General features: G+C 38.2%; 2 protein-coding genes across 4 annotated transcripts; one reads left to right on the top strand and one right to left on the bottom strand.

The window, feature by feature from the left end:
• On the top strand, positions 5,706 to 9,808 carry LOC109722880 (uncharacterized protein At4g00950-like). 3 transcript variants are annotated; one of them, XM_020251055.1, is made up of 4 exons: positions 5,706 to 6,058; positions 7,133 to 7,385; positions 9,415 to 9,512; positions 9,609 to 9,808. In XM_020251055.1, the coding sequence occupies exons 1-3, from the start codon at positions 5,784 to 5,786 to the stop codon at positions 9,481 to 9,483; spliced, it is 597 nt and encodes a 198-aa protein (XP_020106644.1). In that variant the 5' UTR covers positions 5,706 to 5,783; the 3' UTR covers positions 9,484 to 9,512; positions 9,609 to 9,808. The 3 variants fall into 3 exon arrangements, with proteins under 3 accessions (XP_020106644.1, XP_020106643.1, XP_020106642.1); XM_020251054.1 differs by having other exon boundaries at positions 5,706 to 5,880; positions 6,955 to 7,385; positions 9,415 to 9,808; XM_020251053.1 differs by having other exon boundaries at positions 9,415 to 9,808.
• On the bottom strand, positions 10,199 to 11,717 carry LOC109723387 (protein RKD3-like). Its single transcript, XM_020251726.1, has 3 exons — positions 11,602 to 11,717; positions 11,018 to 11,504; positions 10,199 to 10,390 (listed from the first exon to the last, which is right to left on the bottom strand). Exons 1-3 carry the CDS (start codon positions 11,715 to 11,717, stop codon positions 10,199 to 10,201), a joined length of 795 nt encoding a protein of 264 aa, XP_020107315.1.

Raw genomic sequence — 13,696 nt, 5'->3', positions numbered from 1 at the left:
TTGTCTCTCTAACCTAGTTCAGTGGGAGGTCCTCTATTTTGTTCTTTCAATGTTTCTTATGATAGTGAGATGATAATCTTCCCCTTCGTTAAAAGGACATAGCGTGAAAGGGAAGGAAAGTATTACGCCATCAATGTCCCTCTCAGAGGATGGAATTGACGATGGCTATTTACTCGACTTTTTAAAACGGTGAGTTATTGGCCTTTGTACACTGCAGTTGTTGATATTTATACATCATAGTTCGATTTTACTTGTTTCCTTGCTGCATTTACTTAGCTTAGATAAATTGACTAAGGTTGTTGAAAACATATCTACCGTGTTATTGTTCTTCAATGTGAGCTGATTCATTGGCTGGTGATCGCTTAGGTGTTTCAATCTCTCATTGAAGTACTGACTTTCGTGCATGCTTAATATTCTTTCTTTTTTTTGGAAGTATTTTTGAAATAAGTTTTCTCTTGATCTTCAAGAATCAGTAACAGAATCTAGCTCATAGATATGATGTTTTACTAAGAAGCCACTTTCTGGTATTTAAATCAGTTTATAGTAATCCGATCCTTATAGTTTATGCATATTTTTTCCCCTTTAATGGGATCTGATTGGATCTTCACTCAGTATATTTTTTTTCCCCAACAGGGCACTCTGAATGTGTGAAGTTCGTGAAGAATTTAACTTGCTCTATTGGTATGTGTGGAAAATCAACATTTTTTCTTGTTATAGTATAATTCAGGAATCAAATGTTTTCTATCTTGACAGGTAACTGGGGTGGTGGGATACACCAAAGAAAATGTGCTCGCTGTTGGACGGTTTGAACTGGGTTCTCTTAGACACCGACTTTCAAATGGTTTGTTCGTGTTGTATTGAGCCTTTCATCAAGTTTTGGATCTCGTCTTTATGTAGTTACTGTTTGTGAATCATAGAATTACTCTAGAAGTTTAAGTGAAGAACACTTTATGATTTTTAGTGCCAGTTTACAAGAAGCATTTGCAGAAATATGTATCAAGCGTTGCTGTTGTTTAGCATGGTAGAGGTTTATATCATTTAAAGATAGACATGTATAAGCATGGCTATGTCGTCCATTTAGGATCCTTGATTTAGTTAGTTAGTATTGAGTCAATCTGCCTTGATGGTACTGGCGTGATTCTTTCTTATCCTAATGTAACTGAAGATGTCGGGAGATGAGACTGGTGGTGGAAATCAAATTATATTTTACTATAATTTTCATCTAATAGATGCTAGAATCTCAACCGTCTAACTAAACCTAGTACTGTTTACAACATTTGGTGTCTTGAAACTATAGTTTCACGGAAACCGCAAAACAGAGTACATATGTAGCAAGAGTTGCAATAGCAGCGTGCTATCGATCAGATTATTGAACTAAGACTCTGTAGGGCTTCTTTATATATTCTTGTTTGGTTCAATAAATTTTTAATGGGCGATTCACTTTTATATAGCGCTAGGTCCAGCAGTTAGCATGGGCCTTATTCCAAGGATATTTACTGCAGTTATTTTTTATTCATCTTCCAAAACCGGCCATCTTATTTGCAACTAAAGACATTTCTTTTGCAGAAATTCCAGAGAATGAGTTATAGCGAATATTTTTCCCGGATTATTCTCTAAAGATTCCAGAATGCCAAATATGGTAATGAACATTCCTTCTAGATCTCCTTGCCAATATGACGATTTTTCTGTCGTAGAAATTTTTATGGTAGATTGGAATAAATATGATACGGATATGGATATAGCACGATATGATATGGCAATACAGAATTCTAAACTCTTATGATAAGATGCAAGATTGAAGTTACAGTGATTGTTTAGCATGTTATTCAAATATTTTTTTTGTTGTTTGAGCATGCCATATAATCGATCTTTCACATCTTTTATATGTTCATTTAATAATGAGCAGGAAAAATTTGAATAGCAAGACATATCTAAGTTCAATCAAAGTGCAAGTTCTGGAAAGTCTACGTGCATACAGCAATGCTCCTGGAGTTCAGATGCAAGAGGCGAGTATATTTTTCCATAGATTTGACTTTTTAGTTGTGTTTTATTGATTTTATGTGTAAATGATATGTTTTCATATATTTCAGATGATTTTGGTTTTTCCGAAGGTTTCTGTATCAATGGTCTCTGGAAACCTGTAGTACATATATTGTACTAATTGCATACGTTCTTTCAAAGTAAGCATGTGAAAAGACATTCTAACAATACTTTTGTACGATCAACTTGCCTTGAGAGGGCATTCTAGGAAAGAAAACCATCGTTACTTAAGTTTTCTGTATCTTTTCATATGTCAGATATGTAAATTGGTAGAACCAACAATGTTTTGCTTGTTAAAATATGGCCAAATGAAGTAAGGTTAATTCTTTATTAATGCCCTGAGTAGTTTCCTGATGGACAACGGTCAGTCATTAAAACTTGAATGGTAAGATGATTGAGTGGGGTTTCATCACAAAGTTAAATCTATCCTTGCAAGGCTAGCTAAACCACAATAGATTTTCCAACTCTTTTCTTTTTTCTTTTTTTGTTTGAAAATGAAGGGGGCCTTCCCTGTTAATGTTAATATTGAATGCCCACTCGTATAATTTGTTTCGGATTTAGTGGAAGAACAGCTAGGATATATGGGTTTTTACTCCTGCTATTATTCTAAATGCTTTTCTGCAGCTGGCGAACGAGATTAAATGTGCATGGTGTGTGAATTGTGAATAATGTAGGCCACTTATAAATCTTTTTCGTGAAATTTCTCATCTTGATGTTCACAAGTGCTAAGGTGATATCTTATTGTTAATACTGAACCTTTCATTGTATTCATTTTTTCCCATGTCCATCATTCTGTCCTCTCGTGTCAAGCTTTTTAGATGTTACAGTGCACGATGCGGAACCTTTCATTGTAATTATTTTTTTCCCATGTCCTCATTTTGTCCTCTCGTGCTCAAGGCTTTATCAGATGATTAGAAGTGCACCATCATTGATTTTTTCCTATCATAATCTCCTAAATGAATTTGGAGGTTCAAAATTGGTTTAATTTCAGTGATTCTCTGTTACAAGCCAAAATGATGGCTGTCATGGACTTAAATTTATCTTGCTGCAATAATATTTAGATTTTGCCGTGAAGGAATGGCATAAATTGATTGCAATTATCTCTCTCTTCTCTCCTCTCATCTCATCTCTCATCTGCTAACTATCGATCAATCTCTCCTCTTTATAGAAAATGTCTATTGAATACATGATGATGTCTACTTTGGCTATTCAAATTGTTAGATGGCAGACTTGCTAAAGTTTGCTTCAGAATTGTAGAATCGGTTGATTCTATGTGCTGATTAGCTCTTCATTGTTCAGATGACCAAAACTCGGTTGCACTTCTTGAATTTAATTCCTTCACAGCTCTAGTTGTGTAACTTTCAGTATTTTTTCTTTGTTGATGGGGTTTGTCATGCAAATACGGTTGCATATTTACTTTTCATTTTCTTTTTGTGAATTGTGTTTATTTGTTATATTCTGCTCATATGTCTAGATGGAGTAGTAGTAAGGTTGCATTTGGTTGGCAAGGCAATATCAGTGTTTCCTTGTTTGATATTGCTGTGAATTGTGAAGTCTCTTGCATTTACCCATTCATATCCAATTCAAGCTTGCTGATGTTGTTGATAGATTATCAACCTTTTTTGTGCAGTACTTTTCTCGTTTCCCTTACATTCCTCTAGATGAATGTACATATATTGCGGGCAAATGAGTCATGTTAGTTTCTGCTCTGTTTGCAGTTGCTTGTGGCGGGGGGTGGCATGTACGTGGAGGTGTTCAACCGCGGAGTCATCCCTCTTGCATACAGCATCAAGAAAAAGAACAAGGCAGGTGAAACCAACACCTACTTAGACGGTATATACATCTTATTCACCTTTTTCACCAAGCCGGAATCCATCATTGTTCTTGAGACCCGGCTCAAGGCCGACGATGATGTTATTAGATCATCAACCTTCAAGATTCGCAAGAGGAAATATTAGCGCCCCTGCTTATAAGAGAATTGTGCGCCAGTTTGAGCCCCGTCGCTTTTCTGCTTCTCTCTTCTCTTCAATTTTTGACTACTTTTAAATTGTAAGAACACAATCCTGAGCTTATTTAATAACTTTTGAATAGGTATTCTTTGATTGAAGAGATGTGGTTACTTACAAGTTTCTTTATTGCACAGTATGCTTAGTCTTGTCTTATATTATTGCAGTTATGCAGTGTCGCTTATATTGTCCATGAATTATCTTCCTGAGAGAAATCTTTTAATCATGTAGAATTTGTAGGACGGATCTTAACCGAGATTAAATTCCAAAATATTACCCTTGTCAAAAGGTTTGATGGTCACGTTACTCACGTTACTCGACATTGTCCTGTTGTTGTATTTAATTTGTATCCCTGGAATTTATTGGAGTACCATGCGGCCTTAAGAACATGTTTTGTATGTTTACTGAGGTAGATCTCCTCTTCTTATTTTGCCTACCTCTCTTTTCCAGTGATACGGCATAATGTGTTATGAATTGCATTTTCTCTTTCCGTTTTCATCGGTACTCTCTCCGAGAGGCGTAAGAAAGTGCGCCCGTAGTTGCATTTGATTGGTATTTATTTCATGATTTTGTTAGTTGATCATGGGAGATCACCTAAAATGAAACCTAAGTGTGAAATTCATGCTGCGGATTCTTAAATGCGGTAGGCCTCGGTGCACATCAACGGCGTTGTCTGATGCACGGATCTCCCTCACGCAGGGGCACTAACTTTTGAAGAATTATTATTATTATATACTGTATTAAGTAGATTTTTTTTTTTTTCTATGAGGTCCGGTTGTCTCAATTTATAGTTTAATTCAACTTTTAAATAAATAAATAAATAAAGCAGCAGTATACTATTTTTTTTTTAAGAATTATAATTCTCTTATTATTCTTCTTTGAATGGTGGGTACGATAGTTCTTCGGAACGGTGGGTGCTCTTATTAATGTTGTTCAAATAGCCTTTGGAAGACGGTATAGTATGACCAATAGTCATCTCGCTGGTGTTCGATAGTTGACCTTTCCGTATTATTATTAGAGAACTCCCATTTATTAGAGAAAAGAATTACTTATCCAACTCCTATCCCAACTAATTTTCACCCAACATATTTTTAGCCAAACATAATGAAGATTAAAAAAAAAAAAAAAATCTGGAAGAAAAAGTTTCTCTTCTCGGCACTTGCTAAAGTGGGGATAACAATCAACTCGATCGTAGACGGGGAGAGCGCGGCGGAAATTCAAAACGTCCAAACCGGTTCGGCGCTGCCGTAATTAAGAAGGCACGTAAATAAAGATGATAAAAAGGAAAACTGAAATTGAGGCCTGCTTTTCTCGTGAGTACGTCATCACATTTTTATCCTATCTCGACAAGAATAATGCATGACTTGCTTTTTCCTCTCTAGAATAGAATAGAAGAACGGAAAACGGAGCGTTTACTCATGCTGCGTACCTGCACCACACATTTATACGAGCATTTACATACGCGCGCACAACACCTCCCTCCGCGCCTCTTTTTTTTTCTATATGTTATTATTATGCATGCGTCGGGTTATACTTATATACACTTGTACATGCGCAGTTAATTAAGTTGGGCCCCGCCGTCATATCGTCGACCTCTCTTATATATATATATAAATAAAGCAGGAGCATTTCTTTCTTAATTTCTGTTGAAGTTCACCCCCCAACAACGAACGAACGAACGAACGAACGACCGACCGTCTCTCCTCGATCGTCCTCTCGCGATCCGTCCATCCATCCATGGCGAGCCGTAACAGCGCCGATCCCAGCAGCTGCTACAGCACTCCGCCGAAGCTGTGCTTCTACTCCCTCCCGAGCCTCCGCCCCGAGCCTCCGGGTTTGGCCACGCCCCCTCTCCACCTGCCGGCCTCCGTCCCCTTCCTCTGGGAGGAGGCCCCCGGCAGGCCCAAGAGGGACAGGGACGACCCCCCGCCGCTTGTAGATGATCTCATCGATGCCAGGAGGACCCCGCATCCCTATCCCTGGAAGAAGAACAGCAGCAGCAGCAGCAGCAGGCGGATCAGGAGCCAGCTGGAACTCCCCCCCGGGATGGCGGCGCTGCATGGGGCGTTGGCGGCGGCGGAGACGAAGGGCGAGGAGTACTCCCCCGCCGCCGTCCTCGATGGTCCCTACGCTCTCAACGAGCACGCACCGCCGGAGGAGTTCGAAGAGCGGAAAGCGCGGATCACCAGGTTCGGGAGCACCCGGAAGAGGAGTCTCGCTAATGTATTATCCCTCCGCACCACCTCTCACCTCTGGGTAACTAACTCATTGCCACCATCAATACTTAACGCCTGGCTAGTAATTTAGTAACGTACTGTTAATTCTTCCTACAATCATTATTTTTATACTATACAAAATTTAACATGTTTTTTTTTTTTTTTTCCCCGCTGGTGCTTTAAAATTATTTACTGTTACAAACAATCATCGCCAACAACATATAAAAACTTTTGAATTGTAGTTTTTTTCTTTCGTAAAGATTGCAAGTGCAATTTAGAAATATTAAAAGAGCTAAGACTTATAAGCTAGCGCTTAATTTATTTATAGTATTAAAATGATACTCTTAACTAATAAATTATCGAACCAGGTCCTAATTGTATTGAATCTTTATTAATGCTTTTTCTTTTTCTCTCTCTTTTTCTCATTTCCAACACTAGCTCAGCTAATTCGATTAGATTTCTTTGTTTATGTTTTTGCTCTCTTCAATTTTCTCCACCTAATTCTATCCGACAAGCTATTAACTTTCAAACGCGTAACATGCCATTTCTATTAAATTAATTTTTCTTTGACATCATGTCGTTGCCACGCCATGGTCCGGTCTAAGTAGTAGCAGAGCAAATTAATCTTCTTTTCCCNACTCCGCCGAAGCTGTGCTTCTACTCCCTCCCGAGCCTCCGCCCCGAGCCTCCGGGTTTGGCCACGCCCCCTCTCCACCTGCCGGCCTCCGTCCCCTTCCTCTGGGAGGAGGCCCCCGGCAGGCCCAAGAGGGACAGGGACGACCCCCCGCCGCTTGTAGATGATCTCATCGATGCCAGGAGGACCCCGCATCCCTATCCCTGGAAGAAGAACAGCAGCAGCAGCAGCAGCAGCAGCAGCAGCAGGATCAGGAGCCAGCTGGAACTCCCCCCCGGGATGGCGGCGCTGCATGGGGCGTTGGCGGCGGCGGAGACGAAGGGCGAGGAGTACTCCCCCACCGCCGTCCTCGATGGTCCCTACGCTCTCAACGAGCACGCACCGCCGGAGGAGTTCGAAGAGCGGAAAGCGCGGATCACCAGGTTCGGGAGCACCCGGAAGAGGAGTCTCGCTAATGTATTATCCCTCCGCACCACCTCTCACCTCTGGGTAACTAACTCATTGCCACCATCAATACTTAACGCCTGGCTAGTAATTTAGTAACGTACTGTTAATTCTTCCTACAATCATTATTTTTATACTATACAAAATTTAACATGTTTTTTTTTTTTTTTTCCCCGCTGGTGCTTTAAAATTATTTACTGTTACAAACAATCATCGCCAACAACATATAAAAACTTTTGAATTGTAGTTTTTTTCTTTCGTAAAGATTGCAAGTGCAATTTAGAAATATTAAAAGAGCTAAGACTTATAAGCTAGCGCTTAATTTATTTATAGTATTAAAATGATACTCTTAACTAATAAATTATCGAACCAGGTCCTAATTGTATTGAATCTTTATTAATGCTTTTTCTTTTTCTCTCTCTTTTTCTCATTTCCAACACTAGCTCAGCTAATTCGATTAGATTTCTTTGTTTATGTTTTTGCTCTCTTCAATTTTCTCCACCTAATTCTATCCGACAAGCTATTAACTTTCAAACGCGTAACATGCCATTTCTATTAAATTAATTTTTCTTTGACATCATGTCGTTGCCACGCCATGGTCCGGTCTAAGTAGTAGCAGAGCAAATTAATCTTCTTTTCCCTTCTTTTTTTTTTTTTCTTTTTCGGTATTGTCCCTACCGGCCCCATAATTCTAACCTCATCCTAAACGACTTACTGTTAGCATGTCTAGGCTGGAGGAGGCTGGAGATCAAAATTTTGCATACAGATTCCGTCCCGTCTTACGACTCCTTCCAGATAAAAATCACTAAGGGCTGGTTTGGTTCATCTATTTTGGATATGGAATGAAAATCGATTTGATCAAATTCGGTTAATTTTATTTGGTTCGCATGAATCGTTTAGGATTTCTATTCCGAACTGCAATGGGAATGACCCATTAGCCTTCAACTTGATTCCGGTCTTTTAGTTCGGATTGAGATTTCATTCCGAAAACCTACTAAGTTCTCGAAGCCCATGTGACCATCTCACCCTCCTTCTTTCCGCCCCTTTCTCATCAAAAAAAAAAAAAAATCTATACTCTCTCAAAACCCTATTCCTAACCCACATTAATAAAAGTTTTTAAAAATAAATTTGATATTTTTTTTTGAAAAACTTATTAGAGAATAGTATTACATTTTTCATAAATTTTAAATAATATAAATTTATATTTGAGAGTAAAATTAGTATTATAGTATCCTATAATTTTTTTAATTTATACGAACCAAATAATGAAATGTGAATAACTCATTTTAATTCGCAATCCACAAATAAATCAACGTCTTGGGAGAGTGGGTCATTCCAATTATCATTCTAATTCATTCCCATTTCATTATCCATTCCAATTCCACCCTTGAACCAAACAAGCCCTAAGAGTATACAGTAGTTACCGACCGTCTCTAACACAAATAATAAAAAATTTAGTGGTTGAATTTGAGATTTTAAGTTTGAAGTTTAATTATTTTATATTCACAACTAAGTTTAATTTTTTAAAAAATAAACAAAGCACATAGCATGTTGCATTTCTTTCTCTCTCAAAAAAAAAAAAAAAAAAAGAAGAAAAGAATATACATTAGTTCACTTAATCCATTTATTTAACCAATGCACCTATTGATTCAGGCATAAAGAGTAAAAGTTATCTTCTAGCATATTTTTCTCAGAATTATGTAACTTGCAGACAAATTATTATTTGTTACTACTGCATGCATCTCATGCAGGAGGATGAAAATTAATTAGGAGTAATTCACGCTTCCAAATATTTTTCTTGTTGTTAATTTTTCTTTTGATTCTTTGATTAATTTGGCCATTTGGTAGCTCTGTTTTGTACCAACCGACTGAGGCTGCTCAAGGACTTGACCCTTGATAAGACATGACGTGATAATAATGGACCCGAGGCCCTATTTCCTTTCACCAGCTTACGAAACTGGCGACCCTTCCACTATGCGCATTTACTATACCCCATGCTGTAGACTCACCGTTTCATTTGTGAAGTGATTGTTGATTTGTGACCAAATTATATTTTCATTGTTTGTGGACGCAGACCAACATTTATGAGAGCCTGAAGCAGGTCGTTTCGCGGAGAAGGGCTCGGAAAACTCAAGTTTTTTGAAGGTGACAAATAGATACCCCTCAATGCGGGTTAGTGGAGCATTGGCTAATTAATTAAACTTTTTTGCTGTATACAAGCAAACTTACTAATTACTGTAGAGTCTGTATCTGTCGATATATATGCAGCTAGTGCGCGTCTCTCTGTTGAACTCCTTACGGAAGATCAGGGACATATGCCCTTTACTTACTACTGTACTTTCAACACATGTGGTGCTGCGAATTATAATACGTTCTTCTGTCTTTGAAAGTATAAATCTGTTAGAAAACTTTGGGTTGTATAATTGGATGCCTGTATGTGTGCACAAATCAGTGATGGTTAAAACCAATATCGTTTTGTCCAAAAGTCTAGAAAGTGAGACTTTTTTATAGCAATGCGGAATAACTATTTGTTTCTAGCAAAAGCTTAATCTGCCAGAAATATATATATATATATATATATATATATATATATATATATATGTTTTCAATATTTTCAAATAAAACAGGGGTTATCCCCCTTAATATGTTCAGCACCATGAGAGATCTAATCTGAAGCATATGATCCGGAAACTTCACGATCTAATGCAACACATGATGGTGATTTATAGATTGGGACTATACCTCACATAATAATAAGATATAATATGTAGGTATTACGTACGTACTATATAACAACGCAAAATATTCACACTTGTGATTGATTTAGGAGTAAATTGAATTTATGATTAGGGTGAGGATCAAAGTATACAAGGATGCTGCAATGCCCGCCGCTTCTTGTAATTAGCCTTGAAGCATGCCTGCCTCAGTTTCTTCGTTCTCTCCGTGAGTTGAACATCTGGGTTCTCCTCCATCAGCTGCCTGTGTAGTTCCAACATCTCCAGTTCTTTCTGGATGCTCTCCTCTGAATCTGGTGAACCCTTTCCCAACTCCTAATTAGATTAAATTAGACAACCATAGATTGCACATGTTGAAGAAATATTAGTACCCATCATATATATACTGTTCCATCTTCAGTTATAATAACTACAGAGATATATATATATATATATAGAATGTTCCGTTCCGTCATAAACTAGGATACAAGTATATGTGCATCATAATTGAGCAGGTTATATATATATATATATAGAAATAGGTAGCACACTACCCGCTTCGTTTATTTCATTTAGAAATAAACTTAGCTAGAAATGTGAATCAACTAGAATTCGAACTTGGGTCTCGAGTACCAACCACCAAGTTTTTTGCCACTTGTTCTAAGAACGGTAGCATGTTATATAATTGATACATCTTAGCTGGAAATGTGAATCAACTAGGATTCGAATTTGGGTCTCGGGAACCAACCATCAAGCCCTTTTGCCACTTTTGCGAGAGACGGCCGGTATAATTGATACATCAATCTTATAAACTAGAGAGGGGAATGGCTTAATTTGTTTTTTGAGATGAAAGAGAATGGTGTTGTTGAATTTTTTTTTTTTTTGAGAAAAATGTTGTTGAATATTGTATATACTGATACGTAGATTAATGTATATAATAAAATAATAATAATAATGATATACCTGAACGTTGTGGATGAGAGAGCTCAAGCTCTTCATCTTCCTGTGAGGCCACCTTGGAATGCCCAGCTCCCTGCACCTCTTCTTCAGCACAGTCAAACCCACGTTCATCTCCTTTGCAGCTTTCGTTATTGGCATGTAGAAGTAGTTCCTTAACTCTTCGAATCCGATGTTACTCAGCCTCGACCGCCCCGTCGCTCTTCTCCTGACGACTCTCTCTTCTCGCATGCTAATGCTCGCACCACCACTGCTGCTAGGTACTATAACCTTGCACACAGCCACTTCTTTGTTTGGATCATCGCCATCAGAATTGGACGGTAAGCTTTGATTATTCCACGAGAAAGAATCAAGGTCGATATCGTCAATTGTCACATCATCGATAGTTTGTGACGGATACCATTGGTAGGAGAAGATGCCGGATGAGCAAAGCTGGGAGAGTTCATCATCGAACTGGTCGATGATCTTGGGAAGGGCGAGTGCATCTGCCTCACTGCAAATGTATACAAATTACCAAGCTCGATCTGTTATTAAACAAGTGCGATCGAAATGAAACGAACACAGATTAAGATCGCATATATATAATGCACCTAAGGAGTTGAGGGAGTGAGTCGTCATGTATCATGCGAGGCCACTCAAATATATCTTGTTCCTCCACGCACACGAATTCGTTGTCCTCGGCATGGTCGAAGACGTCCGTACTCATGGAAAAGAGCGGGCCTGCTTAACTTATATTTTGAGTACTTATATAATTATAATTAACTGCAAGAGAATATGCATGGGTGTAAGAAAAGATAGATAAAGAAGAAGAGAGAAAGTGAGAATAATTCCCAGTTGGCCGGCAACATGGTGGAATCGGAGAGAGGCAATATATATGGGGGAGAGAGAGAGAGAGAGAGAGAGAGAGAGAGAGAGAGAGAGAGAGAGAGAGAGAGATTTATAATTGGCACCTTTTCGGTGATTGAGTTTGGAGGAATTAACAAATAACACAAGTATCCATGCATGCATGCATGCATGCATTCAACGGATGACGGAATATGCAGATAAAATTAAGACGGTGAAGGGGAATGTGTTTATGGATGTATTGTGGTGCGGCGTAATTAATTATTGTTGTGCGTATCCGTATTAATTACTAACCCAGATTAAAACGTACGAGCGAGCACTTCTCTCTTAATCAATCGTAAAACTTGTAATTAATGTATCGCTCCTGGTTTTTTGGCGATGCGGGGTTAGTCCTCTTATAAGAGCGGAAGATTTGGAGTCGCTTAGTACGTAATTCAATGATCCCACTCTGAACGATCAATCAAAATAATAAATGAATGATGAACAGGAATAGGAACTAGAGAGGGAAGAGAACAGTTATTATTATTTGCACACGAGGATAGTTAATTAGTGCGGAGAAATGTGTATATTTTGAGGATAGAAGCATATGTATATAATTTATAAGATTAAGGCAGTTAATTTGTAAAATGATGTAGAACATATATATATATATATATAGATATATCTGTGTGTGTGTGTGTGTGTGTGTGTGTGTGTGTGTGTGTTGAGAATAAATTAATTATTAGCAAGGAAGAATTGGACTGAACAAACCAAACTAACTATTCGTCAAGTTGACAGCGGGCAGATCCTCAGCCCAATGATCCAAACGGCTCAGCCTAGACAGGCTCTATTCTTTACTGACCCATTATATAGCATAGAGGTCCAGTAGCCCAAAATGGTAGTAGAGCTTAGGATGACGGGCCGGGCCTTGGCCTAATAAGTGCCATCGGAGAAGGCCTGCAACGTACGGGCTCTAGCTTACTTTGTTGGCTGGGCTCAGAAACCATTGGTGAAGGGGATGAGTTGGACTCTGCATGGAAGTCGAAAGCCCCAGAGAGATCTACGATGCACTCATGAGGCCCATTCCAACCACTTCCTTTTCTTAGTATTTATGCCATAGAGAGCTTATACATCACTTATAACTCAGACGTACAGATAGTGAAAGTAATCATAATCATCATTGTCGAGACATCGTGGAGCCCAGATAATAGTTGTGCATAATCAAAGGAAAAGAGAACAAGTAAGGGGTTCTAAAAAAAAATAAATAAATAAGCGAGGGGGGAGAGGTTCCGCTAGCTAGTCCATGTTAATTAATAAATTAATAAATAAATGCCAACGGTGGTGCTCCGTATATATACGTTGGTAGGTCGAGTCGTGGAAAGCTCTCCTCTCCTACTGCATCATTCATTGAATTAGTTAATAAGCTAGACTCGTCCGTATATGAAATGGTAGTGTTTTTTTTTCTTCAAAATAATAGAATGTATTCGAATTAATATTTCTATTTGTTAGTGAATTTATCAGCTGACCCTTTAAATACAAAAAAGAAAAGCAGGAGAAAAATAGCAAGACTCGTTCCCACCACTACCTTGTAGGTAGCTCAAACTTGGGTCCCATTACTACTCCCCCACCAAATAGTAATTCCGTGCATGAAATTAAATAAGGAGAGAGAGAGAGAGAGAGAGAGATATCATAATAACGAGACATCAAATAGTACAAGTGGATAGTATTTGCGCATAGAGCAATGCTATCGACGTACCTAGATGGTACGTATAAACCTCTCAAAAATCAAAATATATTTTCAAAATTTATTTACTTATTTGTCAAAAAGATTTTAATATTGTTGAACAAAAATATTAAAATATT

The sequence above is a fragment of the Ananas comosus genome, linkage group 17 (genome assembly GCF_001540865.1).
Source record: "Ananas comosus cultivar F153 linkage group 17, ASM154086v1, whole genome shotgun sequence".
NCBI lineage: Eukaryota > Viridiplantae > Streptophyta > Magnoliopsida > Poales > Bromeliaceae > Ananas > Ananas comosus.
Note: the sequence above shows the minus strand (reverse complement) of the source record. Positions and strands in the feature narration are given on the sequence as shown.